This window comes from Rhinoraja longicauda, chromosome 11 (genome assembly GCF_053455715.1).
Source record: "Rhinoraja longicauda isolate Sanriku21f chromosome 11, sRhiLon1.1, whole genome shotgun sequence".
In the NCBI taxonomy this organism is placed as follows: domain Eukaryota; kingdom Metazoa; phylum Chordata; class Chondrichthyes; order Rajiformes; family Arhynchobatidae; genus Rhinoraja; species Rhinoraja longicauda.
Genome location: NC_135963.1, coordinates 27,395,200 through 27,420,203, shown reverse-complemented (window position 1 = coordinate 27,420,203; position 25,004 = coordinate 27,395,200). Strand labels below are relative to the sequence as shown.

General features: G+C 40.2%; 1 protein-coding gene and 1 long non-coding RNA gene across 2 annotated transcripts; both read left to right on the top strand.

Moving 5' to 3' along the window:
* The first annotated feature begins 10,191 nt into the window (after positions 1-10,191).
* Positions 10,192-15,118, top strand: cdkn2c (cyclin-dependent kinase inhibitor 2C (p18, inhibits CDK4)). The gene is made up of 2 exons (XM_078407966.1): positions 10,192-11,334; positions 13,818-15,118. Exons 1-2 carry the CDS (start codon positions 11,197-11,199, stop codon positions 14,163-14,165), a joined length of 486 nt encoding a protein of 161 aa, XP_078264092.1. The 5' UTR covers positions 10,192-11,196; the 3' UTR covers positions 14,166-15,118.
* A 2,057-nt stretch (positions 15,119-17,175) lies between these two features.
* Positions 17,176-23,081, top strand: LOC144598079 (uncharacterized). Its single transcript, XR_013547820.1, has 3 exons — positions 17,176-17,545; positions 17,733-17,784; positions 22,882-23,081. It is a non-coding gene; the product is annotated as an uncharacterized LOC144598079 (long non-coding RNA).
* The last annotated feature ends 1,923 nt before the right edge of the window (positions 23,082-25,004 follow it).

Genomic DNA, 25,004 nt, shown 5'->3' with positions numbered 1-25,004 from the left:
TTTACCACAGCGTTGACTTGCTTGTCAAATTTTAATGCGGTTTGACTAGGCAGGATAGGCTTCCAAGACTGCCTGTTATCGATTTGATGGAGTCGGGGGGGCCGAATAGGATGACCTCAGACTTGCTCTCGTTTAATTAGAGGAAGTTCTGTGCCATCCGACATTTTATGTCCTCAAGGCAGTGTAAGAGGCTGTTTAAATTTGACTGGATTTTGGGTTTCAGGGGGAGGTAAAGCTGAGTGTCATCGGCATAGCAGTGGAAAGAAATGCCGTGCCTTTGAATGATTTGGCCAAGGGGGAGCATGTATAGAGAGAAGAGAATGGGGCCTAGGATGGAGCCTTGTGGAACTCCGCAGGAGAGGCTAGCTGGAGCAGAGGAATAACTGCCTATGTTGATGGCAAAACTCCTATCTTTGAGGTAGGAAACGAACCAGCTCAGGGCAGTGCCATCAATGTCAGAGATGGAAAGGCTGCTAGTCATATGGGGGGGAAGACATTGAAGGCTTTGCTATTGGCTATGGATGTGATGGAAAGCAAATGTCTCAAAATGCCCATTTAGGATGTTCCAATGTTTGAATTACCACTCAATAGAGGATATTGACCAAATGTGCAGGCCCCTCGAGAAGCAACAGCTGATTGACTTGATGCAAAAAGAATTATAGAATAGTTTTTAGTAACCATTCACATACTGGAATCAGAGATAGAATTGGCCATGGTAAATATAATTTCCTGGACACCTGCAGAGGGAGCCATCAACAGCGCATCAGTAGCTTCCTTAGCAATTGCATGCATTGACACTGCTCCCAATCTGTTGGTTACAATGCTTGGTGTGTACCTGAAATATCTCAATTTCTTTTCACTGAGACATTGTAAACTTCTATTAGAAAACAATGTTAGAAAACTCTCCATACTATTGGAGTAATAGACCATGGATTGCCAGTGGAGATAGTTATTCAAAGTAGTTATGATCCAGATCACTGGATCTGAAATTTTGACTCAATTTGAATGATTTGAGGTATGAATATTGTGTTTCAAAAAATTGCATAATTTGGCGGTGACAAAATCCAGGAGCCACTCGGGCTGAGGGGTGTACTAGCCTCATTCTTTATGTTTGTGGACAGACAGCAAGAGGTCTAGAGCTCACAGACTAGCTGCATCTCTGTCAGTCAGGGTGATCAAGATTGTGAAAAAGAATTGTAGCTATGTATAGGCAATGTATCTGTGAATGCAAGGTATGTTTGGAGAACAGATTATGGCAAAGTCAATGATGTCATGTTAAAATAATCTCTTATGCCTGCCTATCCAAGGGATTCTTAAATGGCACTATTATATCTGCCTCCACCATTACCTCTGGCAGCACATTCCAGGCAACCACCACACTTGTATTAAAAAAAGCTTGCCCTACACATCTCCTTTAAACCTTCCCTCTCTCAACATTATGGTTGTACTAAGGGATCTTGGAGTCCAAATCCGTCACTCACTCAAAGTGGCAGTACCAGTAAATATAGCAGTATAGAAAGCATGATATACTTGTATTCAATGGTTGGGACATTACAATTAGCAGTCAGGAAGTCATGATGAAGCTTTGGTTAGGCCTCATTTGACATATTAAGTGCCTTTCCGGTTGCCCCTTACAGGAAGGATGTGGAGGTTTTGGAGAGAGTGCAGAAGAGGTTTATGAGAATGCTGCCTGGATTAAAAATGTATTAATTGTAACAAGAAGTTGGATAAACATGGATTGTTTTATCTGAGCATTGGAGGATGAGAGATGATGTGATCGAAGTATATAAAATTATAAGAGGCAAAGATAGGGTAAACAGAATGTTTTTCCCAGGGTAGATATTTCAAAGACTAGAGAGCATAGCTTCAAGGAGCGGCAAACTTTAATAGAGATGTGGGGGGGGGGGGGGGGGGGGTTACACAGGGTGCCAGGAACATGCTACCAGAAGTGATATTGGAATCAGGCACAATAGTGGCATTCAAGATGCTTATAGGGTGGGCACATGGATATGCAGGGAAAGGAGGAATATAGATCACATGCAGGCAGGGGAGATTAGTTTAACTTGGCATCATATTTGGCATGGACATTGTGGCCCAGGGTGCTTGTTCCTCTGCTGTACTGTTCTATGTTTTTTAACCAAACTTGCAGTAGAGTGAGGCATGTTTTGTAAAGGTTGCACTGTATATGTAAACAGTTCTCATAGTTTTAGATTTGTTGGTATTTGTAACAAAAAAATAGTACATTGGGTGTATACACGCCTTTTTAAAATTGTGTAGCATGTGGTATTACTTGTGATATTTTTTTGTGTTAGCCATTTGAGTATTATTCACCTTTAGCAAGAATTCTAGGATTAAAGATCTACCTTGTTACTTGCCTTGCTAAACAGCAATATAAAGAACCTAAGGATACGACAAAGAAATGAAATAAAGAATTGATCTGCAGTTTGGTTCTTGCAAACAGTTGCAATTATTGTAGTGTCCTTAGGTTCTATATAGCTGTTTATTAAGGCAAGTAACAAGATCGATCTTTAATCCTAATTTCATTTTAAAAGAAGACTGTAGAATCAGTTTTAATGATATATTATGTAAATCTATAGACAATATCATATTAAGCTCTGGATAAAATGATCATAAGAATTGAGGACTCAGAGTAGGCTGTGTATGTTTTACTTATAATATCAAAATTGATCATAATTTGAGGTATTGTTCGGAAACATGGTAACATTTTACACATACCAAGATCACTTAAACATTAAATAAAATGAATGAATTCTCCCCCCCCCCCCCCGACACCCCTTTGTGATGCAGAATGGTCAGTGCTCAGCATATACTCCAAATCCTTTGTACTCCACGCACACACCTCAACAAGGTCCGAACCCGCCATGATGTTCAGCTCTTCCTCTGTAACCGCCTCCAGGCCTTTTACTCTGGTAAGGAGTCCTCACCTCCCAATGATGACCTCTTCTCCCGTCTTCAACATTCTTCCTCTTCATGGACTCCTGCTGACGGCCTTGTACATTCCCAACTGCCGGTTTGTCATCAACCGATTTTACTTAATTTCCCTTACCCAGCCCAATCTCACCCCCTGTGAATGCAGAGCCCTCCGTTCACTCAGCAACAATCCCAACATTGTTATTAAACCCACCAACAAGGGAGGTGCTGGTGTGGTCTGGCAAGCTGACCTCCACCATGCTGAGGCCAGGTGCCAACCCTTGACTATGAGCCCCCAGACAAACACCAGGCCATTATCTCCCAGAGTGTCTCCAACCTTATAGTTCCCTGGCCCCACACTGCCCACTTCTACCTCCTTCCCAAAATCCACAAACAGGACTTCTCTGGCAGACCCATTGTTTGACTGGCCCTGCCCCATAGAATTCATCTCCAAATACCTTCATTCTATCCTATCCCCACCTTGTCCAGTCTCTTCCAACATACATCCGTGGCACCTCACACAGCATTCAACTTTTTAAATAACTTTCAGCTTCTCGGCTCCCATTCACATCCTTACCATGGATGTCCAGTCCCTCTATCCCTCCAACCCCCACCAGGAAGGCTTCAAGACCCTCCTTTTTTTGTTGTTGCTTGAACAGAGACACAATCAGTTTCCCTCTACTGACACTCTCCTCCAGCAGGCTGAACTTGGCCTCACCCTCAACATCTCTTTTGACTCCTCTCGCTCTCTTCAAGTTAGAGGTATAGCCATGGGCGCTCGCATGGGCCCCAGCTACGTCTGCCTTTTTGTTGGTTATGTCAAACAGTCATTTTTTCAAATGTTCACTGGAACCATCCCCCAACTCTTTATTTGCTACATCTACACATGCATTGGGGCTGACTCCTGCACCTATGCAGAACTCATTGATTTCATTAGTTATCACTAACTTCCACCCTGCCATTTGGACTATCTCACCTCTCTCCCCTTGATCTCTCTCCATTACAGGGGACAAACCTTTAATTGACATCTACTACAAACCTAAGACTCCCAGTTTCCTGGACTACACTTCCTCCCACACTGCTGCTTGCAGATATCTCCAACTCTCACTCTCTGCCACATCTGCTCCCAAGATGAGACTTTCCATTCGAGAGCAACCAAGATGTCCTTTGTTATCATAAGCGCAATTTCCCCCCTGCTGTCATAGATGGATCCCTCACTAGTGTCTCCTCTGTGCACTCTAATTCTGCTCTTGTTCCCCCCCTTCCCGATCAAAGGATATTCTCCTCATCCCCACCTTTCACTCCACCAGACTCCACATCCAACACATCATTCTCCAACATTTCCACCGCCTTAAATATGATTCCACCACCAATCACATCTTCCCTTTTTCGTCACTATCTGCCCTCCGCAGAGACCGCTCCATCCACAACTCCTCGGTTCACTTATCCCTTCTCACCCAAGCCACCCCACTCTAGGTACTTTCCCCTGTAACCGCAGATGTAATACCTGTCCCTGTACCTCCTCCCTCACATCCATCCAAGGATCCCAAGACAAGTCCCTCCAGGTGAGACAGAGGTTCACGTTCAGCAATATCAGCAAGACTAAGGAGATTGTGATTGACTTCAGGAAGTAAAGCATTACACACACACCATTATGGAATGGAAAGGACTCGAATGCAGGTTCACTGAGAAGTACTGAAGAAAACCCAAAATCCAGACACAAATGGAACCAAAAGATATAGACCTAGAACCGACAGACCAACAGAACTGATTCATCAGCACCCATTTGGTGATGATCTCAGGTATTTATACCAAGTGATAGATTAGGGGAGCAGATTAAATGCAGGTGTAACTACTAAAAGCTCAGGGGAGGAGTGTGCAAAGAGTCTCAAGTGTCTGGAGGCGTGGCAAATGTGACAGAAGTAAAGGTTAAACTGAACCACCCAATATGCTCCTCACTAGTTTTTCATTAGGTAAGTGTTTCAGACTTTCATATCATCATTGATAATTTTATTTCAGTTTAGAACAAAGATGAAGATGGATCACCTTGATTTTGATTGAACAAAATATGGTCACAGCATGAAAATTAATGTGCTTCATCTTGGCTATATTGACAGGTAATCCTAGTGATTCCTGTAATGAGAAAATTAGTAATGTATCATGCAAGCAAGGTATTTTAGACTGCTTGTCAAAGAGTTGTTCCACAGAAATGGGCCCTTTGGCCATTCACATCCGTGACAAGTAGACACAAAGAACTGAGTTGTTGGAATCCTGAGAAAAAACACAAAATGCTGGAGTAACTCACCAGGTCAGGCAGCATTTCTCAGGAAAATGGATAGACTTAAGTTTCTGGTCGGTCCCTTCTTCAGACTGATTGTAGTTGGGGAGAGAAATCTGGAAGAGAGGTAGGGCAGGACAAAGCCGGGCAAATGATAGCAGTTTATTTAGCAGATGGAAGGACAACGGCCAGGAATGAAAATGAGACACAAGGCTGTGAGGTAAGGAGAGAACACTAAGCTACCCAAACTATATATGAGGTGCTGTTCATCCAGTTTGCGTGTGGCCTCACTCTGGCAATGGAGGAGGCCCAGGATATCATAATCACAATCATAATCATACTTTATTAGCCAAGTATGTTTTGCAACATACGAGATCGGTATAGGAAATGGTTAGCAACTGGCAAGTCCAGCAGACCTTGCTATACTGAGCACGTGTTCAGTGAAACCGTTGCGCTTCACCATGCCAATGTAAAGGAGGCTACATCGGAAGCACCAAATGCAGTAGATGATTTTGGAGGAAATGCATATGAACCCAGTCTCAGCTGGAAGGGCTGCTGGGGTCCCTGGATGGAAGTGAGGGAGGAGAGGGTAGGGACAGGTTTTACATCTCCTGCAGTTGCAGGGAAAAGTACCTAGGAAGGGAATAGTTTGGTGGGAAGGGATGTGTGAACCAAGGTTGCGGAGGGAACTCTCCCCAGAAACATGGGTGTGAGTTGCTGCATTGTGGGAAGTCAAACCAGGGTAGGACCTTGGACAATGGTAGGGGCCTGAGGAATGTGGTAGAGCAGAGGGATCCTGGAGTAGATGTACATGATCCCTGAAAGTGGCATCACTAGATCGGGTGGTAAAGAAGACTTTTGGTACATTGGCCTTCACCAGTTAGGGTATTGAGTATAGAAGTTGACTTCATACACTTCACCTCCAATTTCCATCCTGCCCTTAAATATACCTGGACTATCTCTGACATCTCCCTCCCGTTTCTGGACCTCACCATCTCCTTCACAGGAGACAGACTAGTGACGGACATTTACTACAAACCCACCGACTCGCTCAGCTATCTGGACTACACTTCTTCCCACCCGGTCCCCTGCAAAAAGTCTATCCCCTACTCCCAATTCCTCCGTCTACGCCGCATCTGCGCCCGGGATGAGGTGTTTCACACTAGGGCTTCCGAGATGTCCTCGTTCTTCAGAAAACGGGGCTTCCCCTCCTCCATTATAGATGAGGCTCTCACTAGGGTCTCTTCTACATCCCGCAGCTCCGCTCTTGCTCCCCCTCCCCCCACTCGCAACAAGGACAGGATCCCCCTCGTTCTCACCTTCCACCCCACCAGCCAGCGGATCTAACATATCATCCACCAACATTTCCGTCACCTACAACAGGACCCCACCACTGGCCATATCTTCCCATCCCCTCCCCTCTCTGCGTTCCGCAGAGACTGTTCCCTCCGTAACTCCCTGGTCCACTCGTCCCTTCCTACCGAAACCACCCCAACCCCGGGCATTCCCCTGCAACCGCACGAGATGCAACACCTGTCCCTTTACCTCCCCCCTCAACTCCATCAAAGGACCCAAACAGTCTTTCCAGGTGAGACAGAGGTTCACCTGCACCTCCTCCAACCTCATCTATTGCATCCGCTGCTCTAGATGTCAACTTATTTATATCGGCGAAACCAAGCGCAGGCTCGGCGATTGCTTCGCTGAACACCTGCGCTCGGTCCGCATTAACAAAACTGATCTCCCGGTGGCCCAGCACTTTAACTCCCCCTCCCATTCCCAGTCTGACCTCTCTGTCATGGGCCTCCTCCAGTGCCATAGTGAGGCCCGCCGGAAATTGGAGGAGCAGCACCTCATATTTCGCCTGACAGTTTGCAGCCCGGTGGTATGAACGTCGACTTCTCCAACTTCAGATAGCTCCTCTGTCCCTCCCTTCCCCTCCTCCTTCCCAGATCTCCCTCTATTTTCCTGTCTCCACCTATATCCTTCCTTTGTCCCGCCCCCCTGACATCAGTCTGAAGAAGGGTCTCGACCCGAAACGTCACCCATTCCTTCTCTCCCGAGATGCTGCCTGACCTGCTGAGTTACTCCAGCATTTTGTGAATAAATCGATTTGTACCAGCATCTGCAGTTATTTTCTTATTCTTACACATAGAAGTTGGGATGTTATGTTACAGATGTACAAGATATTGGTGAAGCCACATTTAGAGCACTATGTTCAGTTTTCAATACGCTGCTATTGAAAGGATGTAATTAAGCTGGAAAGAGTGCAGAGAAGATTTACGAGGATGTTGCTAGGACTTTGAGGGCAGGATAGGACTTTATTCTTTGGAGAGCAGGAGGAGGCTGAGGGGTGATCTGAGAGAGGTGTACGAAGAGGTGAGTGCACTAAGTCCTTTTCCCAGGGTCGGGGAATTAAGGACCAGAGGACATAATGCAAGAGGGGCAAGATTTAATAGGAACCTGTTTGATTTAATAGGAACTGTTTGATTCAGCGCGTGGTGTGTATATGGAATGACCTGCCAGAAGAGATAGTTGAGGCAGGTACTATAACAGTATTTAAATGACAATTGGACAGGTACATGGATAGGAAAGGTTTAGATATGGTCGTAATGGGACTAGCTTAGATGGGGCATCGTCATTGGCATGGACTAGTTGGGCCGAGGGGCTTGTTTCAGTGCTGTATCACTCTAAGACTGAACGGAAAAACCAGGCTTCAAATTAAAATTATTTTGAATTTCAGAATTGCTCTCATTCTCTTTGATGTGCAAATAAATATGGTTATATTTTCTGGAACATGTACTTTTATTTGCTTAGCTTTCAAATCTTCACCATACTCTGTTGCAGTTATTACAGCAATGCAGATTGGTTTATCCTGAAATTAGGGTAAATACAGCTTTCTGGACAGATAGTGGAGTTCTGACAAACCTTTAAAGCATTATAGCTTTCCATAGATGGAGTATTTTAAGTAGTCTTCGCTTTTTAAAGTTATGTTCATCCTGCTGAATCTAGCCACTTGGGTTCCTGTCAGCCCCTTATAAATTAACACCAGTAGAATTAGCAGGCATGCACTGTTTAAGAATTATACAGCATACCCACTTTTTAACTTAACTGAACAAATGGTGCAAAAAGTGCCTTAAACAGCTGAATACTGTAAGCCTAATTCCGACCAGTGGCCTACTTTTGACATATTGAGATTTTGTTATTTTATTGAAGAAGAATTTAAATTTGAGGACTCCCATAACCAAAATTAATACTGGTATTGTTTTTAATGAAACAGTAACTTTGCAAATGTCCAAGATGAGCTACAAACACTCACAGAGAATCATTGCAATGGCAAACATGAACAAGTTTGTAAAATAGACAAAACTAATGCCATGACACAGCAAACAGTTACTATTTCCAAAAAGCAACAACCAGCAGTGTACTGACCCTGTTGGTAATCCAGCTGCAAAGGTTGATGCTTTGTTGTTTCTTAATTGGTTCTAAATTTTATTATAACAGCCCTAGGAAAATCCATATTAATCTTATGCTCCATGCACAATCTGTCAACCGAACAAGTTGCAATTGTAAAATCACTTGTGCAAAATTGTAAAAATGGAAATCACGTTTGAAACATGTACAGTGAAATAGCACATTATATAGGCTTTCTGCAGTGTCCAGTCTGAAATTGAATGTTACACGATAGATTGGGTCGAGATGTATTCTCCAATCTACATTTATTGATGATTTTTTGTTGGGTTAAAAGTATAGTGTTCTTCAATACATAGATACATAGACAATAGGTGCAGTCGGCCATTCGAGCCAGCACCGCCATTCAATGTGATCATGGCTGATCATCCGCAATCAGTACCCCGTTCCTGCCTTCTCCCCATATCCCTTGATTTCGCTAGACATAAGAGCTCTATCTAACTCAATAGAAAACAGCTAGTATTTCTACCCGTGATGCATTGACACTTTCAAGGCCATGCCTTGCTAAATTGTGATGCTTCTTGCAACTGATGACGTGCTAGTAAATTCATACCTTAAACAAAGGCCCAGAGGTGCATCGCTGAATATAGTAGGATGCCAAGGGAAGCTACATTGTCTTCTGGATAACGTAGAAACAAGGAACTGCAGATTCTGGTTTACAAAGAAGAGAGTGCTGGAGCAGCGCTTATCCATGTTCTCCTGAGATGACCCGCTGAGCTACTCCAGCACTCTATGCCTTCTTTTGCCTTCAGGATATTAAGGAAGATACTTGAAGATAAGACAAGTTTTTAAAAAATGAGAAACTGCAGTATGACATCTCCTTGATGTGATGTGGCAGCTTATAATATTTGACATAACATAACCAACTATTGATCTGCTTAAGCTACATTAGCGAATACATCTCCAGGGATTTGGTGCCGATGTCCTGGGCCCGCTCTGATACTGGCCACGTCGTGTTTCATCTAACGTTTAAAATATAACACTCACAATTTATTTTTAGAGTTTTGTTTTCTTGTTAAATGCTTGTGGCTTCACTTCAGCCTGTGCCTGCTACTTGTACATCGCGATTTGCAGGATGCCACACTGAATAATAACCAAGTTCCCTTCAGCCGCGGCCGCGGATAGTGGCCGTGTGCATGGATCACGTCCATTTAGACAACCTGTCAGTCCGAGCAGACCATGTCTAACAAAAGATGGCACCTGGGTCAAAGAAGGTGCGCCTTGAACAGGTAGCCCAAAACACGGCAACTTTTACTAGAGATGTACAAACCAGCCGCACCCCTGTAAGCGCTCCGCCTCAGAAGTGAAAAGCCTCAACACCCCACAGCTCCGAGAGAGCAGCAGAAACCTTTAGTTTGACCTGTGCGTTCAAAATGCAAATCAGTAAATTAATAAATGGAGTGGGAGTGTGGATTGGCTCATTCGAGTTATATTGCACAATTTTAAATTCCTCCGCGTCCGTTACTGGCATTGCATCAGTGAGAAATATAACGGGTTGCTTGGCGGAGATGAAGGTGCGAGCGGAGCGCGGCTCGGCTCTGCTCTGCTCGGCGCTCCCGCCCTCCCGCCGGCTCCCAGCCTTACACCGCAGCTGCTGCTTCCGTTGCGACGCAGTGTGGGCGGCACTCGCTGCGCCCGGGGAGCGCTCATTTTTAAAATTTGATGATGTCAATAAGTTTTTTTTTTCCCCGCAAAACAGTAATCGGAGATCAGCAGTAACGGAACCGCCAGTTTTTCTCATCATCAGGCTGGACGGGAGGGCGGTTCGCGGCGGCACCGGACCTCGGGGCGACTCTCGCCGTCAGCGTCTGCACTTTTCGCCGAGGCTGCAAGCGAGTTCTGCATTTGAAATACGAGCACGGAATGGCAATGAGCTGCCTTCCCAGCCCGCGGCTGCAGATGTCAAAGCTGGCGGACTCGGTATCTTCTGAACGCGGCGGCTTTGTGGCATTTTTGTGGAATCTCATTTGACAGAAAGCGGAGGTGGAGCCGTCGCTCGCTCCCCAAAGCCCACGGTCCGGGGACAAGCCCGTGTCCGCTGCCCGCTGCCCGCTTGCAGCCTTTCCTCACACTGCAGCAGCGGTTGCAAAATGGGCGGGAAAACGGCGAAATATTCAAATATTGTATTTGTGCCGGGGTTACAGTAACTGATTCAACCGGTATCTGCGCTGATGTTATTTCAAAATATTTCACAACTGTGGAGGTGAAATACTAGATTTTCCGCACGGCTACTGGCAAGGTTCATCGCATTTTGATATTTTGTTAATGTCTCTGAAATAACATAGGACGAATTACTGGAAAATGTTAACTTTGAGATAGCTGCCTATCCTTGTGCTGGCATCACGTGTATTATATTGATGAGAAAAAGGGGGCGGATCGGGCAACGTCATTGCAAGAGATCGCACATCAATTACTCTAAGGTTAGTAAATAGTATACACGGAGCGGGGCCGGATTCCTCGTCTCACCATACCTGCTGGCGTTGGAGCCTTTGGGATTTCGACCTTTTGCAGTGTGAAGAATGGAAACAACTGATGGGTCAGTCGGTGACAGATTAACAAGCGCCGCAGCCAAGGGAGACTCGAAAGAAGTTAATAGTTTGCTGGAAAACGGGGTACAAGCAGACGCGATCAATAAGTTTGGCAGAACTGCTCTCCAGGTTCGTGATACTGTTCCTATCTTCTACACTTCCATTCATGAGAAGCATTCCAAGCATTATATTTTTTAAACAACGTCCATTAAATTGTGTGTCAGTGTGGTCCAGACGGCAGTAAATACAGCAATGTATGACGCATTGCTGAAATAGCTACAAGATATTTGGAAGGTGGGGGGAAACAAAACGCATTTTGCTGGGATGACAATACAATTTGATCATTGAATTGTCGTCAAACTTTAAAAGTTCCCCAATTTCAAATGTGAAATTCGAAAGTAATAAAGTCGCATTTTTAATTTTATGATGCCAGCAATCACATCGTCTCGAAAGATACTTGCATATATTCAAGCTATTATTCAACAGTATTGATTTTTATTACGTTGGATATACCAGACTAATAAACTCTGCTTTTTTATCAGTATCGCTTAAACGCATATTATCGAATAGAAAATGTTTGAGTTTTGCAGTTTTGGACTCTCACCAACAGCACCTTTATTTATTTGCAGACGACATCAGTTAGTTGCAACTAACCCATATTTCCCATGTTATCATGGTAGATTTATCTGTTTTGAAGTATTGTAACTGCAGCATAGGCAGAAATACGCTGTAGATGCGATTGAGATACGGGGCTTTTTGAACCTTTCTCATATCATCGAAAAAAAGATTTTTGCAATAAAGTACATTTTAGCGATTACATTTTAGCCGCTGATACCGTGTAGAAAAGTGCCATCAACTTTATAGCATGATAAATATTTAGTAATGTGAAGGCAGTTTATTTTTGCGTTAGAATGAACGGTATGCAAAAAAATCGCTTCCCAGATCTCCATCTACATCTATACAATAGACAATAGGTGCAGGAGTAGGCCATTCGGCCATTTGAGTCAGCACCACCATCCAATGTGATCATGGCTGATCATTCTCAATCTATACAGTAACACATTTTGTATTTCCCAGAGAATATATGAATGCATTTGAAGTTTAATGATTAACTAACAGACATGTGCAAATTTCAGTTTTATTTCATTTATTCAGGATTAGGGAAAATCATGGGGGCAATGTGTTAAGTAATCTACAACAATAAAAAAGATTGAAGGATTTCTCCCCAGAAATTCCAAGCACTTCAGGCATCAGTATTGTTTATATTTTCAATATTAAGATCCATAGTAAATTCAACTTATGTTATTTTACATAAAATATTTAATTAACCTTCAATAAGCCACAGTATTTTGCTTGAATCTAAAATATATTTTATATCTTGGTTTTACATTGAGTTAGTTCCATTATAAACAAAATATGCTTATAAGTAGCTTTGATCATCAATTTGATAGTCCAATATGTTACAATTAAAAATAGTTGAAAAATACTTTGAGCTATCTTCAAATAGCTTTCAAGGTGATGAGATCTTCCCCTTCTAAAAATGAAATTCAACAGCAATAAAGTTTGTACCTTCAGTTGTATGATGATAATGAACCATATTTTTCATTTAATTTAAGACGCTCGATTACCCGTGTGACATTTCATTTTAAATAGAATTGTAATATTTCAAACCAATCACTGTAAAATTAAACCTGTAAAATAAAATTGTGCCATTAACATTATTTTGTCAACACTTGTAAAATTACGGTAAAGTACCTGGATTAGAGTCATAATTAATATATTTTGTATTGTTCATATTTAAACTATTACTAGCAAGGTTCATCGCATTTTGATATTTTATTAATGTCTCTGAAATAACATAGGACGAATTACTGGAAAATGTTTATTGTCCCAACCTCTTCTAATTCCATTTTACATTGCAACAGTCTAGAAGTTGTGGTCCACTCATATTTTAAAACAACTTGCCTTTTGAATAATATCATGGTTATTTGTTTACCTTTTTCTGTTCACTTTCTACATACAAAAACCTATTGCGTTAAATGTAGTGAACTTAAGAGCTAATGGTGTGTATATGTATCCGTTTTTCTTCTTGAAACACTGGTTAACCTCAAGTCCTGTTTTAACTATGCGGACATAATATCAAAACTATAACAACATTTTCGAATTGTAATTAAGTCAAAGAATTTATCTCATTGCAGATAATTAAATTTGATATGTTTAGAAAAAATCACTTTCCTTTATCTTTGTGGTCTTGGGGAATATTTTCTTTTGAAATATGTTCAGTAAAAAGATGGACATAACATTGTTCAATATTTCATTATTTAACAAATTTTGTAAAGAAGTGTCAACATGAACTTTCTTAAATCAGAATTGGTTTGAAGTGTTGAAGCTGGACTAATCGAATTTGGAGGATTTTCAGTTATTCGCACAGTGAAAACGATATAATAACATTAAAAACAGATTATTGTCACTGACTTTATGTTAGTTTACAGACTTATGCCTGCACTGTATAAGATTTTATTGTTGCAGAGAATTCTCATCGCCATTAATTCTGTTCTATGGTACAATCTCACATTTTTAAAATAACTATTGCTCACCTTTCTATCTTCCAGGTCATGCAGATGGGCCATTTTATAATAGCCAAATCATTGTTAAAAGCAGGAGCTAAACCAAACCAACAAGATCACGGGGGATTCACACCAGCCCATGATGCGGCCAGGGAAGGCTTTCTGGACACTTTGAAAACCTTGGTGGACTTTGGAGCTAATGTTAATGTTGAAAATTCTGAAGGCAATCTACCCATCCATCTTGCTGCACAAGAAGGTCACACCGACGTGGTTACATTTTTGGCAAAGGAATCAAACCTCACATTTAAAAATGAAAAGGGACAGACTCCATATGAGCTAGCCCAGATATACAAGAGGACAGAGACTATGCAATGGATGGAACAAAATTTATAGGAAAAACAAAATAAGCAAGAGCAACCTGGTCGTATTTATTTTAATTGTTGGCCACCACAGACATGAGTTCACTGATTTTCATTATTTGAAATTCCATTTTTTAAATACTTGTGGAGAGAGGGTGTTGTTGCATTCATGCCTTTTTTTTAATGTTTCCATGTCATCATGCTAAATTTTATTTGTTGCAAATCAGTATTAATATAGAATCAGGTAAACTGTTGATGTTGTCTTTAATCATAAGATAATGTCTATTAACGTCAAGGTTTAACATGGCTAGTGTAGCTTTTGATTTAAAACAATCAAGCTAACGGGGAATAATTTATGATGGTTGCAATAGGCAGATTATGCAAATGTCCTCTGCCTTCCTTCAGCTGTTGAAGGTTGGTCTCTTCAGAACAATTGTGGTTTTCATATTTTCATAAATGATCACGTTTCTACATTGTTTAAAATGCCGAACACTGTGTTTGTTTCATTTATGTAGCTTTAATATTCATTGGACGGCCATTGAAGTATTGCTTACTGCCTGATATCATGAGTGAACGCAGAGAAATGTAGTTGTTAAACATTATTTAATGTACTTATTTTTGTTTAATGAAAATTAAATTATAAGCTTTCTATTTACTCAATGTAAATATTGCATTGCTTTCATGGCCTTGAATTGTATCAAGTATTGGCTTCATAAGTTATAAAAGATTAAACCGCTCTTTTGTTCCAATAAATACTTGTGAGTGTAAAGGGTATGTATTTTTAATGTTGTGAATGGAGTACCATTACCTGAATTAATTTATTTCATTACTGTGACAGATAACTTAAAGCATTAAAATTTAATGACACCTTGCTTCCTCTACAAGCCCATATGTAGCGGGACATCCATGCAATAAAATGATTGATAAAAGTTCTGAATAAGTTAGTAGAGGTTGTCTTTGAAAAGGATTTACTATGGAATAAATTTATTTTGATTGACTTTTGGTAATTTAGTAACTGTCGAATTACTTTATTTTGCATTTGATTAATATTGTTTTAATTGGTAAAATTCTGTCGTGCAAGCTCAATGATGAACGGCAATCTCAAGAAACCACGGGTAATAAATGCAAATCTTTTCCACACCAACACCTCACAATACCTGGCAATGTATTTTTAAAACATGGGTATTTTAATTAAGTGATTTCACTCAATTACACCTTTATCGAAAGTTAAAATGTTTTAAAATATTACATCAATTTTACGTATTTAAACGAAAATATTGAAAGGTTTATATTTACTAAAGTAGGAGCGTATCGCTTATATGCGCAACCCTCTAAACACATGATGGAAATGCTTGCCGAAGATAGGTTAATATGCTATTCAAGTATATGTATATGCACATATACTATCCAACCAGTTAAATAAATGAATTGCGAAAAACTATATACGTAATATACAATATAAACGTATGACAACGTTTGAGGCCAAACGTCCTTATCGCAATTGAATCAAAATACAAGCTCTTGCTTAATACAAAATTCTATTATTTAAATCATGTATATAAGGAAGCAAAATCGGAATTTCGCAGCAAATATAGGCGAAAGCGAAACTTTTAGCACCAAAAATTGCATGATAAATTAATTATCGCAAAGTATAAATGAAAGCGATACGAATGTGGGAAGGTGAGTTACAATGCGTATAGGACATATTTACATGCTCGCGGTGAAAGTGAAGATACTGTTGTAGGTCGACACTATTGCAAGATAAAACAAAGACATAATTAAGGATCATATCCTGGTACATGCCTCGATTGTTTCAACGTATTATGTTAAAATAATCTGGTGTATTTATTTAAACAGCTTTAGCCATAGTTACAAAATAAAAATCATGACATATTTGCTGATTTTTCCTATTTTTTTAACCCCGTTTAAATATTTTAATTTCGCCCTCTCTGCTCCCTGACTTTCCACTTCAGGTGTACGGCTTTTTCAGTGTATATTTTGATATTTCAATTCGAGATATTGAAAACAATGTTTGGAAAACAAAGTTTTATTTCATCACGCTACCCTGCGTCTTACGTTAGAAGTTGTGCATCCTGTTGTAAAAGTGCCCACGGATAAAGAAGCAAGTTAAAAACGTTTTTTTAAATACTGTGAATTAAAGATGTTTTTGCCAATATTACTACAGTGTTGATTTTTTTTCCGTTCAGAAACTGCTCGACTGAGTTATTGGGCACATAGTGGAGGTACAAGAGATGACAGAAGCAGGGATATTGAGCAAAGAAACAACATGTTGGAGTAACTCAGCGGGCCAGGCAGCATCTGTGGAAGGAAATGGACAAATTATGTTTCAGGTTGGGACTCTTCTTCAGAGGACTGATGATCTCCCCTGTGCTCCATCAGCGTGAATAAAGACCCCGATCCGAAATGTGGTCTCTGTCCCTGCACATATGCTGCCTGGAATATGTTCCACCAGCAGTTTTGTTTTTGCTATTGGGAATATGGTCTCGTGTTGGATGCACAGGTTCATACTGAAACTCAATTCTCCCCTTCTCAACGTCATGGGGAAATCCTTGAATATTAGTCTCAGAACTTGGGTGTCATGGATCGGAATTGGCAGTGTCTATTGCCAGACGATAGTTTTTAAATACATTCAGGAAAAAAAAACGTCTTTGGCATATCTTTCTCGCTGCTTGTGGAGTTCAGGGAGATAAACAAAAATGCAAGTTTGTTTGCAAAACAGTCGCGTGATCAGTAAATAAAATGAGCCTCGCAGTTCTACTGCGAAATCAATGGCCAGAAACGTTCCTGATAGCTGAAGGTTATTACAAGATGGTTACATTAACTGAAGTACGGTGTCGTCTTACAGTTAGCCTCGAGTAACAAGTGACGAATTGTCAATCCCGATTTTGGTAATCACATTTTGATTGGTAAATTCAAAATGACTAGATTTGCGATATCAGTACTTGTATTTGTCAGATGTATGCCTACGCGTATACTGCATAAATCCTTTTCTTCGGTGAGTTCTAGTTGATGAAGGACCAAAAATTGAGCACTCTCTTGGTTGTTTGTGCTTTATTTCCTTGATATTGCATCTTGGTCACCTGCCAAGTACCGCGTTGTACGTCTGAAAATCCCAGTCTGCAGCATTATGGAAACACAACCTTTGCATGAAGAGGGAGAACTGTCACCGGGTCAATTTGACATGTGAATGGTCGTGCCAGGTCAGCAAAATAAGCAAGCCCAATCAAGAACGAGCAACCGCTTGATGAGGGCAGCCTGGCAAAGGGCAAGAGACACTCAAGATGGTGAATCTCCTGCAAGTCTTCGTACTCCTTCATTACATTAATGAAGCTCATCCAATCCGTGAGAAAAAGCATGGAAACTGCACTAACCTTTTGAATTTGATAGGTTTATGTAAGAATTCAAAATTTTAATTACAAAATTGTAAATATTTCCATTAAATTATAGTATTTAGCAAGTGAGCAAATGATCTAGCCAATCATGTTATTTTCTGCTAAAATTAGTACATTTTACTCAAACAATTTCGTCAAAGCCAAACCTATCGCCCACTAACATACTATTTTTATCAACCTTCCTGCAGGATATTTTACCGGAACTGCATTCAGGGGTCTATTCATACAATGCAAAGTCAGGTAAATTTTAATAATTTATTACACTCTATAGCATTGGTTAAGATTAGATGAGAAGCAACATTGCACATTTTATATAGATTTGGCAAGACAACTGTGAGAGCAACACCTTACCAGCTGGCAGGACTGGAAGGGCAGGAATTTTGGAGCCTGGGAGCTCTCCTGCATTGGCACAGCACCTCTCCTCCCTCCTCTCTCTCCCCCCCTCCCCCCTCCCCTCCCCTTCCCCTCCCTCCCCCCTCCTCCCCCTCCCTCCTCCCCCTCCCTCCCTTCTCCCTCCTTAGGAGATAGATTTAAACTTTAAAATGTGAATAACTTAAAAAATATAACACTGATTTCAATGAAACTTTTTCCATTAGCATCAAAGGGGCGACAGGAAGGTGGGCCTAAAGGTGTTGCGCTGTTGTGTACTGTTTTGGCTGTAGTTCAGGAACAAACAAACAAACAAACGAGAGTTTTATATAGATTCCTATTTTTTGCTGAGCACTATGTCTGCCATGTCAATCAGACATCGTTGGTCTGGATTCTCATTGTTGATCTGGATACTCAGGTCTCAATCCTATTGCTTACGATTTACCTTACAAATGGGATTTTAACACCCGTCTCTGAACCATTAGTCCAGAACTCTGGATTATTATCCAGTATCATAACTAGAATACTATCACATCCCATATAAATATAACAATTTCACACATTTCTTTTGGATTCTGGTGGATTGCTTGTATAATAATAGCAAACATGATCAAACAAAAATAGGGATGGTATCAATATTTTCTCACAATGGAGAAATTGGTGCAGGGATTTCTTCCGATGTGTGGGTAGAAGTAGTTGAATCAGTTAGCTCGATGCTTGATATAATAAAAGGAGTTGTGCTGGAAGGATGATGCCATCAGAAGGAATAACCTTTAGTCTGTCTCCAATGATTACAATTTACTTAATATTGCCAGGATACAATCGTACCACAAGTTCAGAAATTTGCCCCTGGTTGGGTTCATGGCCAAGACTATCCAGGGGCAAAGGTAAGATAAGCCCTCCAACATTGTGTCTGATTACATCTTTATAGTAGTTTACACTTGCAGAGTTAGTTGATTTTAGTTGTATAACATTTGGAAATGTTTGCAATCTTAGTTGTGTAAATTGTTAAAGAGTCAAAGAAAAGAGTTGGGGGCTGGTGTCTGATAGTATGTGGAAAATACAGAAGTAGAGCAGTTTGTCTGTGGCTTCTTTACAGACACTCTGTTATTATCTTGTGCATATGGGTATGGGATCAATTGCATAACATGATTTTTGTTCCCTAGTTTGAAAGAGGGTGGGGATTATAGGATGTGGAAATTGTCCTTGGCATGATGGCCATTCAGGTGATGGTGCCAAGAAAAAATGTAGCAGCGTAGGAGACCCAACGTTAGGGAAGCAAACTCTGTTTTCTGTAGCAAAGCCAACTGTTCCTAACTATGTTGCTCACCCAGTACCAAGGTTAAGGACATCTCTTCTGGACTGGAGATGAATATGTAGTATGTAGTATGAGGAGGATGACCTAGTTATTGTGGTACAAATAGGAATTAGCCACCATAAGTAAAAAAAGATGGGTTTTGCTGAGGGACAATGAGCAGTTTTGGGCAAAGACAGAACTAAAAGGATAAAATTCTCCAAGTTATAATTTGCCACATTCAAAAATTATTAGAGAGCAAATGATATTCGGGAAGTAAATGCATGGCTTAAGGATTAATTCTTCTAATTCTTGGTATTGGTACTTGTATAGGTTTATTATAGTCACATGTACCAATAAATCAGATCATACTACAATCAAGCCATGACCAAGTACAACAGGCAGTGCAAAAGAGAAAGATACCAGAGTTCCAGTTCCAGAGAGAGGTCCAGTGTCCTTGAGGTAGGTTGGGAGTTCAGGGCTACATCTTAGTTTATGAGAGGATCGTTTAGTAATCTGATAAAAGAGGGAAAGCAGCTGTTCCCGAGTCTGGTGATACACACTTTCAAATATTTGTATCTTCTGCCCGACAGGAGAAAGAACTAATCCTTGGATGAAAGCGGGTAAAAAAATAATTTGATTAGGTATGGCAACGTGAAATGTAAATGGAGTTGATGGTGGGGTGTCTGGTCTGTGTGATGAACTAGGACTGTAATTTCTCTGCAACGTCTTGCAGTCTAGGGCAGAGCTGTTCCCAAACCAAGTTGTGGTGCAACACAATGGCATGCATTCTACAACGCATTTGTAAAAGTTAGTGAGTCATTGGAGACCTGCTGAACTTCCTTCATCTCCATGAATCACTAGCCCAAGTATTGAGGGGTAAAAAAGAGCTTTTCCATTGTAATGGGCTTCACTTGAACTGCAGCCAGGTGAATCACATAACTAGGGTTTAAACCAATTGGATAAAGGTAAGAGGTTTGGGTGTATAGAACAGACAAAGAGGGGTTGAGGCCTAGAGTAAATTACCCATGCCCACAGTGAATCGTACAATGTTTTAATGCCAAGTGGCCCACTCCTACCCCAGCGTACTTGGGTATGCTTAGGTGTGGCAGCAGACATTGTGAGAACTCATATGACGTTTTCAATTCGAATGTTTAAAGTGCAAGTTAAATGTTGTTTCAGCAGGAACTTGGGAGCTGTAAACACAGGAGAAATGTTCTCAAAATGGAATAGGGACCATCGAAAGTCACATTCAGCTTTACTGATTCCCTACCTGATGTGGGCCTGGGACCAGAGGGAGAATGCTATTTACCAGCAACAAGAGGGCTGCACAGTGGTGTAATGGTAGAGCTGGTGCCTTACAGTGCCAGAGACCCAGGTTCGATCCTGACTACAGATGCTGTCCATTCTCCCTGTGACCACGTGGGTTTTCTCTGGGTGCTCTGGTTTCCTCCCACACTCCAAAGACATACATGTTTGTCGGTTAGTTGGCTTTGGTAAAATTGTAAATTGTTCCTAATATGTAGAATAGTGTCAGTGTATGGAGTGATCGCTTGTTGGCACGGACTCAGCGGCCGGAAAGGTCTGTTTCAGCACTGTTTTTCCAAAATCTAAATTAAAGAGGAAGAAACATACTGTTGATCAAAAGGCATGGCTGGAAGTATCCCAGATGGTCAGCAGCCGAACACCTGTAACATTTCCTGGATACAGTGCAGGAAATATTTTAGTGATCCAATTAATTCACACTCGGGTATGAATTCAAGTATATTCTTGTATGTTTATAACATTGCCCCCTAGCTCCATCAAACATCAGCTAACATGTCATTAGAGTTGATGCACCAAGAAATCAGCACCCCCCTCTGCCACTGGATCCTCAACTTTCTGACCAATAGACTACATCAGTGAGAATAGCGACAATACATCCTCCACAACAATTCTTAACACTGGTGCCCAGCAAGGATGTGATTTCAGCACCTTCTATCCCTATAGACTCATGGCTGTGCAGGCAAATTTTGCTCTCCCACCATCTACAAGTTTCAGATGACACCATCTCCACCATTTGCAGTTTGCAGTGGGTTGGAATTCTAGCAGTGATGGGATGGAGTACAGCAAAGTGAAAGAGAGCCGAGTAACACGGTGTCAGGTCAACAACCTCTCTCTCAATGTTAGCAAGACAAATGAGCTAGTTATTGACTTCAGGAAGAATGGTGGAGTACATGCTCCAATCAATGGTGCTGAAGTGGAAATGGTTTGGAGCTTCAAGGTCCGCAGCATAAATATTACCAACAATCTGTTCTGGACCAACTACACTGAAGCTGCGGCCACAAAGCACAGCAACGTCTCTACTTCCTCAGCGGACCAAGGAGATTCAGCATGTCTCCAATAATTCTTGCCAACTTCTACAGATGCACCGTAGAAAGCATTTTATCAGGTTTCATCATAACTTGATTTTGGAACAGCTCTGTCTAAGACCACAGGAAATTGCAGATAATTGTGGATGAGTATTGTGAATTGTGTCCATCACTCAGACCAGGCTTCCAACCATTGTCTCCATCTAGACTTTATACTGCCTTGGGAAAATGGACAACATTTACCTGCTCCTGTCATGCAGAAGATACAAATGCTTGAAAGCACAAACCACCAATTCACAAACAGCTTCTTTCCCTCTGTAATCATACTTTTGTGGTACTCTCATGAACTATGATGTAGTTCCAATCCTCCAATATATCTCATTGCAGACATTGGACTTTTTCTCCGGAACTAACGCCTCAATGCTGAAAACTATATTCTGCACTCTGGTATTTTTCTCTTTACTCAACCTATTGTGTTTGTGTTTGGCTTGATTGTATTCACGTATCGTATTATCTGATTAAAGAGAATAGGATCTATATAACAGCGAAAAACAAAAGCTTTTCACCGTATCTCAGTGCAGATGATAATAATAAACCAAGGCCCACCCTGTTCATTCCTGCTAAATTACATCTTAATTACTCATCAACAAAAACATTGAACAACTGTACAGCATAAATATCCAATTATCTTTACTTGATCTAATTTGTTTTTAGTTTCTAATTTAAGTCTATCCCAATCAACTCAATGTGAAATCCTATAATGTGTGATATCTTTTCATAGCATATTTCTTATACTGAAATCAGTAATTAACTCTGAAATAATTGTTCCAACGTTGATTCCATATGTCGTCCTCTGGATCACTGCCCAGAATGTATTCAATGAATTCTTCTAAATTCTCTAATCTACTTTTGCTAAATTGTCAGTCTACTTGAAGATTGAAGACCCCCGACAATAACTGTAATATCATCGCTAAACAATCCTCTGATTTATACTACAACAGAAAATCTGCTGTTGATGACCTTGCCAATTTTTTTTTGTCTCACTAATTCTCATATCTCCTCGAATTGGAATTCTACTTCCTGATTTTCTGATCCAAGATAATTTGTTGCTACCTCAATTGTATCATTATTAAAGTTAAAGTCTGCTACATACATATGGAATTATGTTAAAAATTGACAAATCATAATATAAATACAGAATTTAATATAATTATCTTGGGGATTAATCTTAAATTAACTTAACAGGGACAGAATGGTAGTTTAACAGTAATTATTACCTATTATGTCATTATACCTAATTCAAAATGTTCATGTATTTTGCAGCACAGATTGAATGTAAAATGTTGCATGTCTGGCCAATTAAGGAGCTGAATAAAATGCAACCATCCATGAAGACTTCAAAAGTGCAGCATGTGGAGGAGCAGAGTATCACTCACAGTACTCATGTCTGCATTATTGTATTCAACTATGGATATTCAGCTAAGAATTTTGTTAACAGTTTAACAGGGTGATTATGGCAATTGCTGATAGTTTTGCTTTCATCCCAAATAAAAATTCTGGGCCCTAATCCAGTTTACACATTTACAGTTTACATATTTATTCACATCACAATCATCAGGGTTTTAGTATAAAGAGTATTCATCAGCTGTGTGAGAAATTAAGATGGCATCTGGAATCATATTGTAAAGGTAAAAGTAAATTCAAATTATAGCATTTGATTTGGTTCCTTTTCAGTTAGCTGCTTCTTGCTTGTTTAGAAAAAAAAATCAGGATGTTCTAATTTCTTATCTGAGCCATTTGTAACACAGCACAATTGTTTCTGCAATAGAAAGATTTTATTTCAGAGTTTACAAATTTAACACTATAAATGCAGTCAAATGTTCACAAATATCCTTGTGTAAGCTGCAAATTCATTGAGTGTCAGCAAAGTAAGTATATATGTACGGTACACACTAGACTGGTTGACCATTTCAGAAGGACTCACTTTAATTGCAGACACACCTTGAGTGAAGAAGGCATGGCAGTATCCAGAGAATTATGTGCCATGTGATGATTTGTTTGAAGTACTTACCGTAGATTGAAACTGCCTCAACAAAGAGAAATAATATCTTCAAAAACTGTACTGTTTTTGATGTGCAATTGCAAGTCCCTGTGACCTTTGTGAGAGCTGCATCTCATGCCAGCAGCAGTCAACTATGAACCAGGTCCCTGTTCAAAAGAACAGCAGATGTTGATAAATAACACCTCACTGCTGTTACTGCTTGCAGGAGTGAAACTGTAATTGAGAAGATAACATAAATAATTAGTGTAGAACAGTACCAATTCTTCACTATATCATAATGTTTGTTGGAGAAACTTAATGTTTTATGTTCAATATCTTAATATTAAATGTAAAGGTGACATACTTTATTGTGCAGCGAACTCAGTTCAAAATTGGTACCAGCTTCTGTGTGGGAGAGTTGTCAAACCAATATTGTATGATCTCTAGACAGGCAAAACAACACTGCATAAAAGCACATGCCTGCATGAACACACTTTCATTCTCAGAGACTAGTTAAATATTTAATGTTAATTAATAGCTAATATTAGGCATACAAGACTAGAATAGAATATTTGAGCTATTGGGTGTTTTGCATAGGCAATAATTAATCTGCCAGAATATGATGCACCAAGTGCTGTATCAATATAATGTAAATGATATATTGCATTAGTGCAAAAAGCATTGTTAAAGTTTTGTCCATAGATGAATTTTACAAATTTCCTTATTTTCATTTTATTAAGGAATAAAAGAGCTTACATTTTGCATGCACCTAAATCACCACATCCTCCTTCAAAATGTCCATGACGCAGTATACACCTATCACACCACATCCTCCTTAAAAATGTCCCTGATACAGTATATAACATAGTTCAATTACATGCAGGACATGTGCATTTATGTAGATAAATTCTAGTTGAATCATTCAGACAAATGAAGAATTTTGGTTGTGGAATGCCACAACTTAAGGACTGAGTAGCTAAAGCCATACCAAGCAGAGGTGGAGACTTTAAGATCGGGATACAGAAAAAGTCAAGGATATTTGTGTGAGTTGTAAGGGATAAAACAAGTGTGTACAAAAAGCATAATTATGAATATTCACTAAATTTAAATTTCAATCTTTCAAGTTGTGATTTAGTTTTAGAAGCAGCCAAAAATATATACTGTTAGGTCTTCATTTAAAAACTAAACTAAGGATATTATTCTAAACTAGCTCAATCTCAGGGATCAGGCTTCGAGATTACGTTCAAATTCAAATCTCAGAATTATAAACTTTGTGTCAGTATTAGAGTGGGAATTTCTAACTACTGTAGAAATATGCTATATCCATGTGCAAAAGGTAAATGTATCTTTCATTCTGTTCTCATGGAACGGTTATGGATAAACTAAAACAACACATGTTACATGT

Bases quoted from the DNA above. Each gene is read 5' to 3' on its own strand.
- cdkn2c (XM_078407966.1), top strand. From the start codon at position 11,197: ATGGAAACAACTGATGGGTCAGTCGGTGACAGATTAACAAGCGCCGCA. The intron at 11,335-13,817 runs GTTCGTGATACT...TCTATCTTCCAG, and splicing joins TTGGCAGAACTGCTCTCCAG to GTCATGCAGATGGGCCATTT.